The 17,108-nt window shown below is 38.3% G+C and overlaps 1 protein-coding gene across 1 annotated transcript in view; it reads right to left on the reverse strand.

Annotated features, from left to right (window-relative positions):
* The window catches only part of ect2 (epithelial cell transforming 2), a 78,373-nt gene that overhangs the window by 18,748 nt on the left and 42,517 nt on the right, over positions 1-17,108 (reverse strand). Inside the window, exons 15-19 of the mRNA XM_048604604.1 lie at positions 16,456-16,537; positions 14,523-14,601; positions 13,942-14,061; positions 11,167-11,305; positions 20-174 (exon numbers count right to left, since the gene is read on the reverse strand). Of these exons, the coding sequence (XP_048460561.1) occupies positions 20-174; positions 11,167-11,305; positions 13,942-14,061; positions 14,523-14,601; positions 16,456-16,537 (575 nt within the window). The remainder of the gene's footprint in view (positions 1-19; positions 175-11,166; positions 11,306-13,941; positions 14,062-14,522; positions 14,602-16,455; positions 16,538-17,108) is intronic.

A 17,108-nucleotide genomic window follows, 5' to 3' on the forward strand; every position in this document is an offset into this window, starting at 1 on the left:
TCAAAATCTTTTGACTTACTGCATCTGCTTTGCAAATTGTGTTTGCCACATGTCGACAAAGCATTCTTAACCAATAATCCTTCTTGGGTTCTTCCACTATTAATTGGAAACTGAACAGTAGGTTTGATTGTTCTGTTGGAGGTCGTACCACCAAGGCAAAGGCACTGCGGCAATCTGTAATACAACCACTGACAACTTTGTTTAGAATATCACAACCACAGATGAACTTAAAAAGATACCCATGAACTAGCCACTGTTTTAATAAAATCCTGCAATTGAGAACAAATATTAGATAAAAAATTTAACAAATACACTACGTTCAAATTGGTAAAAGCAACACTTCATTTCTTCCAATATTGTAGGAAGTGTACAATAGCAGGAAATGCTAATATGTCTGAAATGCTTGTATTTGTATCAAGAACCATTGAGCTAAATGCAGATGGATGGTTTTCCATGTGGGAGAGACTAGAACATGGGGACACATTTTAAAAATAAGAGGTATCCCTTTTAAGGTGTGATGAGGATTTTTTTTCTCTCTCTCAAAAGATTATCAGTGACATTACCTTCTGCAGAAATCAGTGGAATTTGGGTCATTGAATTTAGTCATAGCATCAGCCTAGAGGGATTTTTCAGAGACAATGGAGTTATCAGGTGGCACACAGGAAAATGGTGTTGACATCACAACAATATCAGCACGTTCTTATCAAAAGGTAGAGTAAGCAGAGTAAGAAGGGTCAAATGGCCTAGAACTGGTTCTAAGTCCTGTGATTGTTTTCTGGTGAAGAAAAAGAAATATAATGATTCTCAATTCTGACCCTGCAGCAAAGATGCAAAATATAATATCGGGGAAGAACAGGTTTAGGCTTGGTTGTGATGAATCTCATGGTGAAATATGGAACTGACATTCGTTACAAGTGAAAATATAGTTAATTAGTGTTCTATTAGAGCTTTGTTGGTATCTGTGGGATTGTAAACAGTTAAAAATCAGAAATTTTAAACAAAGAGAGAACACTGACAAATGAAACCTAAACACTACAAAGAGAAAATTGCCACTCTCTAAATCTTCAAACAATTTGAACCAAAGTGAAGCTGTATAAAGTTGTGACTTAATTGCCCAACAGTATGAGTATCCAATTATGCAGAGCAATCAATTAATGTAAAACAATTATCATCAAGGCTGCCACAGCAGAATAGTGTCTCACACTGAATCCCTCGAAAAGCATAGAGTGTTCATATTTGTACATTGTGGAGATATATTCCACCTCCATAATGCCAGTGCCAACAAAGTATTGAATTTCTACATGGGTGGCCAGAAACTAAAGAATAACCTCAAACCCACATACTTAGAGTGACTCTAGATAGGTCTTTGTCCTTCTGGGAGCATCTGAAGAAATCAGTTGCAAAGATCACAATCAGAACAACCTACTAACCCAGATCTTGCTATTCTACCTTAATAATGCATTCTAGCATTTTCCCAATGATAGATGTTAAGCTAACAGGTATAGAGTTTCCTACTTTCTGTCTTTCTCCCTTCTTGAATAAAGACATTCACATCAGCAGTTTTCCAATCTACTGAAGCCTCCTGAAATCTAGTGAGTTATGGAGTCACAGAATCATACAGTCATACAGCACAGGAACAGACCCTTCAGTCCAACTTGTCCACACTGACCAAGTTTCTCTAACTAAACTACTCCCATTTGCCTGTGTTTGGTCCACATGCCTCTAAAACAGGGTGGCATGGTGGCTCAGTGGCTAGCACTGCTGCCTCACAGCACCAGGGACCCGGGTTCAATTCTACCCTCTGGCGACTGTCTGTGTGGAGTTTGCGGCAGGTTAGGTGGATTGGCCATGCTAAATTGCCCATACTGTTCAAAGATGTGTAGATTAGGTGGGTTATAGGGGGATGGGACTCAGTGGGATGCTCTGAGGGTCAGTGTGGACTTGTTGAGCCAAAGGGCCCGTTTTCACATCGTAGGGATTCTATCATAACCATTCTATGAAAACAAAACACTGAAAATTGGGAAATTGTCAACAGATGCAATTTTGCCTTCACTTGTTCATCATTTATCTGTAAAGTCCAGCCACCAACCTATTTTCCCCATTCAGTAGTCCATTCACCCCCAAATTGGGCAGATTGAGGCCTTCAAATCCATCAAACCCAGTTTAGGATGTTCTGCTTTGCCAGTCAGGAAATCTGCCACTGTTCTCACATGCAGAGGAAACCCGTTGGCTGCTGGAACTTACAGATTTATTATGAACAAGTGATCAAAAAATTTTATCAACTGGCAAATTCCCAGACTCAGTTTTGAGTTTTTACTCTTTGGCACTTGGGACAATTACAACATTATCAATACGTCCTGATGCTGATACATTACACTCAGTCCTCTTAAAATTGTAGAGAATGAGCACACTGCTGGGTAAGAAACCATAATTTTTAAAAAAATTTGTACACACTAATTTATTAAGTAGATGGAATTAAACTGAAATCTACAGTTTAAATTCTGAAGGTGCTAGTCTTAAGCAGCATTTTTATCCAAGGGGTGCAGTGAAAGAGCAGATTAAATCAAAAACAAGTAGTAAGTCTCAGCTGGTTAAGTGATTCCTATCCTTTCTATTGGGAGCATACAGAATTAGACAACTTCGCACTTCAGACGGAGGCTGATGAGTGTGCTGGAGTGGAGTGTTTCAACGAGTTTGAGAGAGGGGGTATTTGGTTGCCTTTGCTTAAATAAAGCAGTTAATTGATTTTTTTCTCCCCCCTAGTCTTTAAAGTAAAAATTGTCAAGCCTTAGGAACAAAAGAAATAGAAGCATTACGAAGACATTTGTCAGCGCAAGCCTCCCCTGCCACTATTAGATCATGGCTGATCTATAACAAGCCTCACCTCCAATATCATGCCAGCTCCTCATTGACCTCTCATTTCAAATATTTACCTCTTCTTTAATTCTACCGCAGGCACCTGTCTGTGTGGACTTTGCATATTCTCCCCGTGTCCACATGGGTTTCCACCGGGTGCTCCGGTTTCCTCCCATAGTCCAAAGATATGCAAATTAGGTGGATTGGCCTTGCTAAATTGCCCATCGTCTTCCGGGATGTGTAGGTTAGGCGTGTCAACCATGGAAAATGTAAGGTTACAGGGAGGCGGATAGGTCTGGGCGGGATGCTGTTCAGAGGGTCGGTGTCAACCTGTTGGGCCGAATGGCTCGTTTCCACACTATAGGGATTCTAAGAATCTAAGAAAAATGCTTTCAGTGATCTCACCTCCACAACTCTCTGGGGTAGAAAATTCCAGACACTTACTATTTCAGAAGAAATTCCTTCACATCTCAGTTTTAAATGAATGCCCTCTTATTCTGTAATTTTGTCTCCATAGTTTGAGATTTCCTCCACCAGCAGGAGCATCTTAACATCGACATTGAAGGGCTCCAAGAATCTTGTCTTTCTCGTAGAATCCCTACAGTGTGGAAGCAGGCCATTCAGCCCATCGAGCCACACCAATTCTCCAAAGATTATCCCACCCAGACTCGCACCCCACCCTATCCCTACATTTCCCACCCTAGACACTATAATCAATTTAACATAGCCAATTGACCTAACCTGCACATCTTTGGACTGTGGGAGGAAACCCACGCAGACATGGGGGAATGTGCAAATTCCACACAGACAGCCACCCAGGGCTGGAATCGAACCCTCCCCAACCTATTTAGCCATTCTTGATAGTCAATCCTTTCAACCAAGGCATGAGCCTAGTCGATCTCTTTTAAACTTCCCCAAAATGCCTTGTTATGGATCAGACCAAACTCCCTTCAAATATATTAAGGACACAGCCTGGATCCTAAGTTTTGTCTTATTTTAAGAAAGTGTCAAACGTTGTGTTCCAGGTGTAATTCAATTGGTTATACTACTCGGCTATAAGCAAAACACACTTCATTCTTGCCCTATAGTTAAAATACAAACAAAAAGAAAGAAGAACTAGTATAACTAACTCTACTGGAAAATTTAACAGAATAATAGATTATTTAACTAATAACAGCAACTTATCCAATATAGTAACATCCCACAAACACACCCTTGGCAATGACAAATTCAGTAAAAAAATTGTCTCACATGCAAAGTTTCTCCAGTCCAAGAGTAAAGAACAAGACAAAATATCAGAGACAGAACTGAAGCATTATGCTGTATGGCAGCTTCAAAACCCCAACAACTGTTGGGAGCCTGACTCTACCCATTCATGTTGCTTCCATTGTTCTAACTTAAAAACAAAACGCCCCCAAGGCCTCAAACCTTTATTTTACTGACTTAGAATGGACCACTCACACCTCAGTCTCAAACTCTCTTCATTTAAAAAAAAAGAACAAAATGCATCTCTTAAAGCCATGGTATCGTCACAGTCTGTACATCCTTTCTTAAACACTGGGATCAAAATTGTACTCAATGTATAAAGAGAAGACCAATCTTGGTTAACCAAGTTAAGGATAGTGTCAAATTGAAAGAAGCGAACATACAAATGTGGCAAAGATCAGTCATAAAGCAAATAGGTCTGAAAAATTTTTAGAAGCCATCAAAAGATTACCAAAAAAACAAGAAGGGCAAAGGTAAACTAGGAGGGTAAGCTATCAAGTAATATAAAAACTGACGATAAAGACATTCTTTTAATATATTTTAAAAAGTGAACAAAAAGGTCCCTTAGAGAATGAGGCTAGGAAATAATACTGGGTGGGTTCGGGGGCGACAAATGTGAAAATTTAGGGCAGCATGGTGGCTCAGTGGTTAGCCTCGGGCAGCTGTGGAGTTTGCACATTCTCCCTGTGTCTATGTGGGTTTCCTCCAGGTGCTCCAGTTTCCTCCCACTGTCCAAAAAATATGCAGATGAGGTGTACTGGCCATGCTAAATTGCCCATTGTGTCCAGGAGTGTGCAGGCTAGGTGGATTAGCCGTGGGAAGTGTGGGTTTATTTGGCAAAGCAGGTCGGTCTGAGTGGGCTCCTCTTCAGAGGATTGGTGTGGACTGAATGGACCAAATGGCCTGATTCCACGCTGTAGGGATTCTGATTTTATGGAAATGGCAGGGAAGTTGAATAAATACTTTGCATCAGTCTTCATGATAGAGGACATTAATAGCATTTCAAAAAATACTGAATTGCAGGGAGGGGAAGAAATAAATACAATAGTTACTAGATCAAAAAGTACTCAGGGAAACTAAATGGGGCTAAGGCCTATAAATCCCCTGATGCATTGCATCTAAAGTTACTAAAGGAAGGAGCTACAGAGATAGAAGTTGCACTAGCAGCAATCTTCCAAGAATCGATACATTCCAGCAAAGTCTCAGAGGATCAGAAAAATGTCAATGCAAGACAATTGTTAAAAAAAAAACTGAGAGAGACAAAAATAAAACAAGTGACTATAAGCGAGTTAGCTTAACATCAGTCATTGGGAAAATAATCTTTATTATATAGTATGATTAAGTAGAGTTGCCACGGCTTCACGAAGGAGAAATCATGCCTGACAAATATATTAGAATTCTTTCAGGAGAGAACAAGTGGGATAGCTAAATGGGAACTCGTAGATGGAGTATCTGGATTTTCAAAAGAAATTCAGTGAAGTACAAGAGTTTAGGCTACTTAAGAATCTATGGTGTTGAGGGTAGCACACTAACATAGAGGGGAGTTTGGCGAACTAGTAGAAGAGTGAGTAAGGATAGCAGTCTGTAATTAGTAAAGTGACAGAAATTCAATGTTGGAGCTACAATTATGTACAATATGTATTGATTATTTGAGCGAAGCAAGTGACTATTCTATTGCCAAGTTTGTAGGTGACAAAAGCAAGTGGGAAGACAAGTGGTGAGGAATGAGAGTCTACAGAGATATGTTCAGGTTAACTAACTGAACTTAAAAACTGGCAGATGGAATATAATATGGGAAAAATAGAGAAACTTAACATTATTTAAATTGAGAAAAAGACTGGAAAAACCTGCGGCAAAGAGGGATTTGGGAGTCCTCATGCATGAATCATAAAAAGCTGGCATACAAAATTCACTAGTTAACAAGGAAGGCATGTGGAATGTTGGCCTTTATTTCAAAGGGAATGGTGTACAAAAATAGGAAAGTATTACCAAAACAATCCAAAGCACTAGTTAGACCACGCCTAGAATAAAGTGAACAGTTTTGGTCTCCCCAGCTAAGGAAAGATATACCAACATTAGAGACAATCCAGAGAAGGTTCACTCAGTTGATAAGCAAATACCTCCATAACTGTTATGAGGATAAGTTGATTGGGCCAGTCATAGGAGTTGAGAAGAATGGAGACGATGTTGAAACATACGAGATTCTTTAGGGGTTTGTCAGAGTAGATGCTAAGAGGTTTTGCCCTTTCAAATTGTACCCTCTCTAGTCCTAGCCTCTCCCACAGAGTGAAGGATTATCCATTTAAAGCACAGATTGAACACAAATTTCTTTTTAGAGGGTAGTCAATCTGTAGAATTCTTTTCTTGCATAGTATTGTTGCGGCTGGATCATAAGTATATCAATGGCTGAGAGAGATTTGCAATCAGTAAGGAAATCAAAAGGTATTGGGGGAGAAATCATCAGGAAAATGGAACTGAGGATGATCAGTTCAACCATAATCTCATTGAATGGCAAAGCAAACTTGATAGGTTGAATGGTCCACTTCTACTCCTACATTTTATCGTCTTAATTAGAGCAGTGATATGAAGAGGCCTTAAAGTGATCATTAATTGATTATTCTATCCAGTATTCTAACTGCATCTAATAAACTCAGACAGGAAATCTACACAATAATTTGACAAGACCAAAAGGAACCAAAATTTTTCTAGCCATCATGCCAATTTTACATGATCCACTATACTTGGAGACCCTTCACATCTTGCACAGTTGCTCATGGGAAAAAAAGCAAATATTTCTTTCTGCATCCAGCTCCAGCCCCAAGGCAACCTCTATTTGTCACTTATGTAGACTTATAATCCACACATCTTCGAAGATTTTGTTCTGCACGACATTTTTCCTTAGTCATTAGTCTCCTTCTTTCTCACTTATTTCTGCCCCTGCCCCACCCCTACCCAGAGTCAGTACTTTGCTGAGGAAATTAATTAGATGTTACTATTTCTATTAATTAATATATTGACATCATGCTTATTCCTCCTAGTTGCTGAATACCAACTGGTAGAGGCCAAAAGGATGGTAAAAGCACAGATTATACTCCAGGGAAGGAACATAAAATGTCCGTCACAAACAGTGGCTCAATAATACCATTAGAGATCATGCCAGCTCGGTCCTGAATGGCTTGCAACGTGTGGCAAGAGAACCAACAGGAGGAAAATACCTGCTTTACCACGTCTACGCCTGTTCACGACAGTATTTAGGAAGTGTGACCACTATATGGAGACCAAGTCACCATCCTCACATTGCAGATACCCACCATTATGTTGTGTGGCACTACCACCTGGCTAAAAATAGGGGTAGAATTTGGGCAGATCTCAACTCAAAACTGGACTAATCTCTCAACTCAAAAATGGGTATCCATGAACATCCGTCAGCCTTCAGCAAACTGTATTCAACATTTTTACCTAGCATAAATATATAGACTGTATTTTTATTTTTATGCTTCTTAAAACTATGGACTAAAGGGACAAAAAACTGTTTTAAAACCAACGTTTTAAAAGACTGCTGCATATTTTGAAAAGCAAGTTACCTAACACTTATAGCAAGCACTGGGGAATAGTCCGTTTGAACAAGCAATAGTTCAAGTAGTTGCAGATGAATTGGAGCAGAAGGATTTTGTACACAGATGGAGCTGGGCAGCAAGAGAAGGTTTATTGGTCTGTGGACTAGTGACCAGTTACGAATGACAAAAATCTTTTGCCTGCCAACCAACTGTCGTGAATGGTTCTCAGTGTCTGTCTGTTCTCTGCACTGAAAACTCATTTTAAACATGAAAAAGACCAGTTCAATCTTTTCTTCAGCAGTTGTAAGCAATGACTTTTAACTGACAAGTCAGAGACCTTTTATAAGCAAATTAGCCACCTTATATCTCCTGCAAGCCAGTGGAAGCACCTGAAGAAAGACTGCAGGGGAAAAGAAAAACAACATTCAGACAAGCATAAGAATCTCAGCACATTGTAAATAGGGGACACTGAACTGCTTTGCAGTTTTCCATGCCTATGACTTATGCCAAACAGACAGGGCAAAAATAAGGAGATGTTTAAAAGGGGATCAAAGTTTTAAACTTGTATTAGTATATGCCGACTGTATAAAACTGATTACCTATAGCTAGTGTTATAGAGCAGACAAATTCACCCCTCACGTCAAGTACATTGTGGAAATAGCCTACAACCTAACTTGCTTTTAAAAAAATTATAAGGCACTGTATTCCAGATAGGATTTGATTGCTCCACCACTAAGCTTGAATCAAAGTACACTTTATTCTTACAGCACCGTTAAAATACAATAAAGAAGAATAATTGGCATAACTTTACTCTATTGAAATACTTAACAAGATAATATATTATTTCGGCACTATTCATTAACTGTTCTAATATAGGCAGCATCCCATAAACACATCCTTGGCAAAGGCAATTTAGCAACAGTTATTAATCTCATGTGCTGTCTCTCTCCAGTCCAGCAGAAAGAAAACAAAGAAACAATCTGCCCTTTTGATTTTTTTTAAAAGAGGAATCCCCTCTGTCAAGGACTTCACTCTAGCAGCAGCAAACGCAAGCTTTCAGCTCCAGCAGCCAGCAAAAGCTACCAACTAACTGAAAGCAAAACTAAAGTCCTTTTTTGGGTCTGTGAGAGCCTGACCCCGCCCACTCATGATTCATTTGTCTTGCTTTAAAAAAAAACACAGGGAGAAGTCAAAGTTGTTCACTACTGCCTGTCTAAATACATTTCAGCATCACTGTGACAACACCCCTCTGCAAGAAAAACAGGACAGAACACATCTCAAAGACACAGTATCATTACACTATATATCTGGCTTTCAATTGCTACTATTTGAATAGCTATCACTATCTCTGGTGTGTTTCCTAATTTTCTATAATTTGTATATTCGTCCTGTTCCAAAAAGTTTTAAAAATGCAAAATTTGAAAGGTGAGAGCATTCATTAATCATGACCTACATTGATATTCTAGATCCTTCTGTATTAGCTACAATCTTTTGTTGACAAACAAGCCAATGTTTTGATTCTGCATCACAGTATTTTAGTATTTACATTGAGCAGCTTGTTGTCAATATTGAAAACTGATCAGAAGATCTATACTGAAATCTGTTTCTGTTTGTAAATGCATTACGCATAACTATTGAAAAGACATGTTTGCAGTTATCAGTGCTCGCTGATAAAGCTGATGTCTTATGTGCTTTTGGCCTACTTGTGTTGATGTTTTTGTTGAAAATCTTCATTCTTTTTTGATACATATACAAATGAAGATAATCCCACATCAGCCCCAGGTTGTTAACGACCCCTCGATGCAGGGGCCTTGGCGTTTTGCTATTCTACTCTTACTGTTTGATTGTTAACATCGCTGCCTTCCTCACGAGCTGATGCACGGAATCTGCATTCATTTGGGAACGGTGATGACAGAAGCTCTAGTAATTGACTATTGCCTTTTTGAACAGGTTCAAAATTCAGAAGCTCAATACTGCAGGATGAATCAAAGTTTACATGCTTTGAGGGTGTACCTTTAAGGCCAGTTTAAAGGCCAAATACTACAAGACAGATTTCAATTACTTTTGAGTGACTGGACAGTTAGTCACACTGGAATATTGTGTCTGAGGCCACCTTTCCCTTTAAATCCTTGTTTTTCCATCAACTTCAGGCACATGGTACTAATGCACAATCGATTTCTAATAATATCACTTCTGGAAACTAATTTTCCTCTGAAAGTAACTTAAAAGCAAAGAGTTTTAAAAAAAGCTAAATGTATGTAAGGAGATCTCAGCAAGGAGTAATTTTTTTTTTATTGACTTGTCTCCTCTATGGCAGTAATTCTTAAGCAATTTAATCTGGGATTGTCAAATCAACAGTAAAACTTAGGACATTGCAACTCCTCATTTCAAAAGGAACCTTAGTATCACATCAATGTATTGTGCCAGGACAACATTGGACTCGACTGTATTATTCCTTACAAGGTGCCTGACAACTTGCACTAACTTAAACATGAATGTTGGCCACTTAAGTGAGGGTAATGGAAGGCACTATACAACAACCAAGCAAAAGAATTCACTCCAGTAATGGAAACTGTTAACTGTGCTGTTGCCCAATTTGAACGAGAGTGTACATTATGTAGTGTTGCATAGCTGTAGTGAACACTGAATATCTCTAGTAACATGAAGTAAATAGACATTCCCCAAAAGACTACCTTTAAATAAATATCAGCAGTTATAATGCACAATGGTATCAATATGAAATTATTTGTAGTCATTGAGAATATATGAATAGCAGTTGTCTTAAACTCAAGTAGTATTCACTTTTCTATAATAAAAAACGTTTTAAAGGCTTCCAGATGTAAATCCAAGCCTGTCATAATCTCTCAGTATTGTCAACTGATGCAGGTTTACCGCAATATTTTATAGATTTGGATAATTTTCCTGGGTAATATTGTCCTGAAGTAGTTAAATCCTGCAGCATAAGATCAGGACTCTAACATTTTGATGGTTATTCCTCACAAGAAAAGGGGACAGTCCTATGCATAACCATCTGTTATTTTTATGGTATGTTTATATCCCTATTGATGAATTTGTTATTGCACTTGGGTGTCTTTAAACGTTGTGACAATGAATAAAGAGTTCAAAGGACGTTGGCCAAATGGTGGCAAATGGGACTAGTTTAGTTTGGGAAACCCGGTCAGCATAGATGAGTTGGATCAAAGGGTCTGTTTCAGTGCTGTATAACTTTGTCTCTATGAGCACAGTCTAATTACTTGGAATAAATGATAATTCTTGCTTCCTTTCCTGTCGCCAATAACCAAGGACAAAAAATATGCAACAAACAATAGGTACATCTTGCATACCACAAGCAAAATGGATACATCAAAGTATTTAAACATTTCCACCCATAATTTCAAGAAAATTTTTCCAACATGTTGCAGAGCAGCAAGGAGAAATAAAACAAAATACATTTAAAAGCTTAACCTCCATTAATGTTTGTACTAACCATCAGTCTCCTTAATATCCAATACTCTCTTTATCTGGGAAAGAGGCATTAGCATAATGTGTTTCAGAGAGGCAGGGGGACGTGTTTGACCATGAGGACTCTTGAAAGAACTAATTACTTTATGGCGCTTTCTTGCAATCTGTAATGAAATTTTAGCCACATCAGGTGCATAAGACAAAGCAAGCAATTGTTCTTTCACGTAAGATTTCATGGCTGCAAAAGACAATTAGTGTTTTGAAAGATAAACCTGAACAGTTTTGTGTCTATGCACTTAAAATCTTCACCATTACAGAGAAACAAAAAAAGTTCATTACTTCAAATTATTCTAAATTTTAAACATAAAAATAATACTTAATAAAAACATGACTAGATTTTCTCCTCATTTATGCCAGGGATAATCAGTTAAACCACAAAAAAAAGGCACAATTTCAAACAAATAAAATAATGACCAAAATCACCTGCACCCATCTTTCTGCAACCTTATGTTGAATCAAGATTCAATTCACAAACTGGCAATGCCCAAAAGCAAAATCCTGCCAATTGTTCTGGCTTGAAAGTTTTTCTTCCCCCCCCAAAGTGCATCCATTTTGTAGGTGCACACGTATTAGCTGGAAGAGTTTAACTTTTGATTAAAAACATGTAATTTACGAAGAAACCAATTTGTACACCACAGGATCTCAAGTAGGCCTGAAGATAAGCTCAGCAATTGCAGACCACCTTGCTAGTGCAGAATCTTTGAGAGACAATAACTGAGGAGTGAATTTAGATAGCAATATGGGGTTGTAGACTTGCTTGCTAAGCTGGTGTTTGATTGCATGAAAGTGGTGCCAACCACCCCAGTAAACCAAGGCATATAAATAACAAGTGGGAAAGAACACCAACGCTTCACTGGAGGAGCACTAAACAATGTTACCTAGCAAGGCAACAAAACATCTGCAATCAAACACACCAGCTCAGCGAGCAAGTCTACAACTTCATCCACAACCCGAGCTACAAATCTTCAAAAACTTTAAATAGCAATTGGATATATTAGATAATCTTGACTTTGGATCAAGGGAACAATTTCAATGTTTGCAAAAAATACAAAACATGGAAGCATTGTAAACTATGAGAAGTACATTGCAGAACTTAAAAAAAAAGGACAAAGACAAGTTGCTGACGTAGGCAGATGAAGTTCAAAGCAGAGAAGTATGAAGTGAATGCATTCTGGTAGAAAGACATTGGACAGACGATATAAACTAAAGGTACTATGCTAAAGGATGTACAGCAAAGAGCTGATGTGTATATGCTTGATAGGTGGCAACCGTCAATAATTCAAATGGTATCCTAGGTCTTCTGAGTAGTGGCATTGGCTACAAGAACATAAATCTTATGCCAAATCTGTATAAGACACGAGGTAAAACTCAGCTGGAGTATTGTATACAGTTCTGGGTGCCATACATCAGGAAGGATGTGAATGCATTGCAAAGAAGTGGGGAAGATGTTTTCAAGAATAATTCCAGGAATAAGAAACTTCAGTTAGAAGATATACTGCAGAAGTTGGGACTGTTTCCCTTGGAAAGGCAGCAGCAAAGGAGGATTTATTCAAAATTTTAAAAATCATGAGGGACCTGGATAGAATAGAAGAGAGAAGCTGTCCCTATTTGTAAGGATCAGGAACGAGAGGACACAGATGAAGTGATCCACAAAAGTAGTAAATGCAATGTGAGAAAAAGCATTTTTCACACAGCAAATGGTTCAGGTCTGCAATGCATTGTGTGAAAGTGCAGTGGAAGCAGGCTCAACTGTCATTCAGTAAGGCATCAAATGATTATTTGAACTGAAATAATATGCAGAGTTCAAAGGAAAGGACAGGAGAATGGCATTAAATCATGATGCTTATTCAGAGACTGAGTGTTGAATGGGCTCCTTGTGCATCATAACAATTGTGACAGAAGCAGTTTCTACCAATTTTAAACACCAAATCACTCACAGATGGAGGTATGGATACCATTATTAGAAAGGCTCACATCTTGTCAGTAAACCCATCTTCAGCTACATCCATTAATTGTATTAGGTAATAGGAAGGAAGAAAACTATTGCATTTTGTAATGACTGCAATGGTTTGTTGAAGACTTAGAATATGTGATCATGCACATTAAATCTTAGCAGAAACTTGAACGTGTAACTTAACATATGGGCACAATTTCTCAAAAACATTCCCAGTCTTGGTAGATTTTGTAATTCGAGTCATGGAATTTGACTGAATCAAATGCCAAATGATCAATATTTTCAGACAGCTAGCCAGTATTGAATGTCTGACTATCTTGTGGGCCGGCACCAAATGTAGTCCAATACTTTATGGAAGTAATTCTGAAGATAAGGTGGATAACATGTTTGTACTATTGTTGTCTCCAATCTACAAGATCTTCCACTACTGGAGGTCAAACGTACAGATGTTTCAAGTACAAAACAGTTGAGAATTTTGTCATTAGGGACAGTCTGCTGAATCTTTAAGAATGATATACTCCAAAAGAAAACTGTGAATGCCACATCAAAGAGTCTTTATCCACACAAGTGCCACAAATTTCATGTTGTATTATCAAATTGATTGTTTTGGAACTCACTAGTGTCCTTTCAAGTCACACAGATTCTTTTGAATATATAAAGATTTATTTTACAAGCTAATGTACATAAACCCGGTTTGTATCTGTGCCATGCAATGATTATTGCAAGTAGAATTCAACTTAGTCAGTTACACACCTTTCTCAGAACTAAAGAAACGAGTACTCTTACCTCCAGGCAGTCATTGAATAAGAATAATGTGACCTGTTCACCGCGGTCGCACAAGTCATCATCTAACACAATGGTCTCAACTCGCTGGACAAGACTGCGGTGAGATGACAATAAGTTGGCCTATATAAAAGGCAAAAGGAAAGTACTTGATATCATGAACAAGGTTATTTTTTTCAAAAAATTGCATTAAAAACAACTTTTTACCATTTTAAGGCATAAAGCATCAAGTGACCATTTTGCACACAAGCATCAAATGACAAATTAGACGAAAAAAAGCACAAACTTCAAGCATTGACATCAGTATTGGCAACTGTGAAATGGTTCACTAACATCGTGAAATTAGTCGGTGACACATTATGAATCATCCAACTACCGTCAACCGACAAACTGCAGTTACAACTCAGAAACTTTGCCCATATAGTTAGACACTGTATGAAATTCTTCTGAGTCCACCAGCAGGTTTCAAAAGGAAAATTGCAGGAAATTATACAAAATTAGAGGCACAATCGATGATATTCCATCTCATCCAGTAGATCAAAAAGCACATACCTGTAGTTACATTAAAGCAGTTATGTACTTACAGGACAACCATCTACTTCATAGACAACATCAAAGATTTGTCGTTGACCTTCAGTTTTCCTTTTATCTTCATTGATATGCCTAAAAAGTAACGAGAATGGAAGACTGAAAATTCTTGGCGCATTTGTGTTCAGCTTTCAGAACACTGATCAAAACAGGCAGGGTTTTTCATATATTGTATGCAGTAAAGAGAAATTATTCCCTAGTATCTTTTATTTGCCAAGTTATCATCTTTTAAAAATCTTGAGTGGTTGCACAAGGCAGACAGGGAAAAAAAAAATTTTCCACTCAAAAGAATTGAGAATGACAGTGTACAGATGTGAAGTGACTGGCAAAAGAAGAAAAAATGCAATGTGCGGAAACAAAAAACCCTTTCACAAATCAAGTGGCTCAAGATGGAATGCCTAGAAGTGTCATAGAGGCAGGTTCAATCAATAGAGTCAAGAGAGCATTAGATAATTATCTGAACAGAGACAATGTCGGGGGGGATATGGGAAAATGGAAGGAAACTGGCACAGAGTCATAATGCTCATTTAGAGAGTTCGTGCAGAGATGATAGGCCAAATATGATTAAAATATGTTTACTTTCCTAGTTTGAGTCAATCCAATTACCATCATGAACTCCAAAATATTAGCTAGTTTCCAGCTAAAGGGAGCACCCCAATAACATCCATTAGTCCATACTGTACCCTTTCAGTAAGCTATAACTCCATACAGTACAATATTGTGAATTCATTTTAACACAGCAATTAACTAATTCTTTCTTCAAAATTATCAGATACGCTAAAGAGGAGGCACACTCGTCAGAAGCATCCAAATTTTAAATGTTAGCATTGCTTTTTTGGAATAATATTAAAGCAAGCAGGTGGGGCAGCACAGTGGCTCAGTGGTTAGCACTACTGCATCACAGTGCCAGGGACCTGGGTTCGATTCCAGCCTCAGGCGACTGTCTGTGTGGAGTTTGCACATCCTCCCCACGTCTGCGTGGGTTTCCTCCGGGTGCTCTGGTTCCTCCCACAGTCCAAAGATGTGCGGGCTAGGTGGATTGGCCATGCTAAATTGCCCACAGTGTTCAGGGATGTGTAGATTAGGTAGGTTTCAGGGGGATGGGGTCTGGGTGGGATGCTCTGAGGTTCGGTGTGGACTTGTTGGGCCGAAGGGCCTGTTTCCACAGTGTAGGGTTTCTACGATCTATGATCAAGGCCACATCTGTCTATTTGTGTTGATACAAATTCAGTAACTAGTTCAAGACAGAGTGCTCCCAGTGTACCACCAAAACAGATCAACTGTTTATTCATCTCACTTCTGATGACACTGCGTTGGCACAACTTGACGGCTATATTTGCCTACATTAGAAAAAAAATGAATATTTTTAAAAACTCCAAAGAGCTTTGAGCAAATTGAGAATTTTTTTAAAAGTGTAGAGACTCTACTGCAAATGGTTTTACCCAATTTTCCGATTTTATTTTTAACCAAAACCACTTCCTTATAGCCATCCAACAGCTATTTTAAAAATCAATTAAAAAATTCAAAACCACATGACTGGCAAATTTAACTTAAACTTTTGGGATTAGAGGAAGCAAACTAAAACCCAGAGAGTGAAGGTCCCCATGTCCAAAAACCATGATTTGCAAAGAAGAGAGACAGCACAAGTATGCAAAAAACAGGAAGTGTGTTTGAGGGCACAAAACACAAGAAACAGATTGCAAGCGCGCAAATAAAAACATCCTAAATTAGCAACAAGCAATATAGATGATAGAACCGTAAGGAATGTGAACAATGAATAAAATCTAAGCTTGTCATAAAACCACCCATTCGGTACAACTCACATACATATTTCACCATTTGAATAATGCAGTATGAAAATGAAGGACATTGCCCTGGTCAATTAACTATCAATGCATCATTTGTTTAAAAGTAAAGACCAGAACCTACGTCATTACTTCTTTTAGCAACTCAATTGCATTTTCCAAACTGACTTTGTCAGGATTATCATCATCGGTATGCTTGCGAAGGTCTAAACAAAAAGATAGATTGGAGTTAAACCACAAGGCAACTTACAAATATGAAATTAAAGTTTCATTCAAATCATGCTAAGCTGATATAGAAATCGTGTATCAGGCCAACCTTTAAGTGAGATTCATTATCAGCCCTCATTCAGTTAATTAAGTCAGGACTTCAAGTTTAACAACAGTTAGAAGAAATTACAATGTGGCAAGGGCACAAGTTGCTATCTAGGTAGGGCATCAATACTAAGACTGGCTCAAAAACAAAGCTAGGACTTGGCTTGTTTGGTCAGTAAAGAGCATTGTCACTAGACTGGGTCTGCAGAAAGCAAGGGAACCGACAAAACCTTTTTAACTTAATTCTCATCAATTTACCTGTAGCCAAGTGCAATTGTCCACAACAGTAGGGAGGTGTTGTAGTAGTAATGTAATTAGTGACCCAGAACCACACACTTAAGTTCTGAGAACATTAGGTTTGAATCCCACAAAATCAAATGGTGAAATTTGAGCGAAAGAAATTGTGGAACAACCGTGCAGCTCTCAACTGATGTAAAAACCTCTGGTTCACTAATGCCCTTTAGG

Source organism: Rhincodon typus, chromosome 13 (assembly GCF_021869965.1).
Source record: "Rhincodon typus isolate 14 chromosome 13, sRhiTyp1.1, whole genome shotgun sequence".
Classification (NCBI taxonomy): domain Eukaryota; kingdom Metazoa; phylum Chordata; class Chondrichthyes; order Orectolobiformes; family Rhincodontidae; genus Rhincodon; species Rhincodon typus.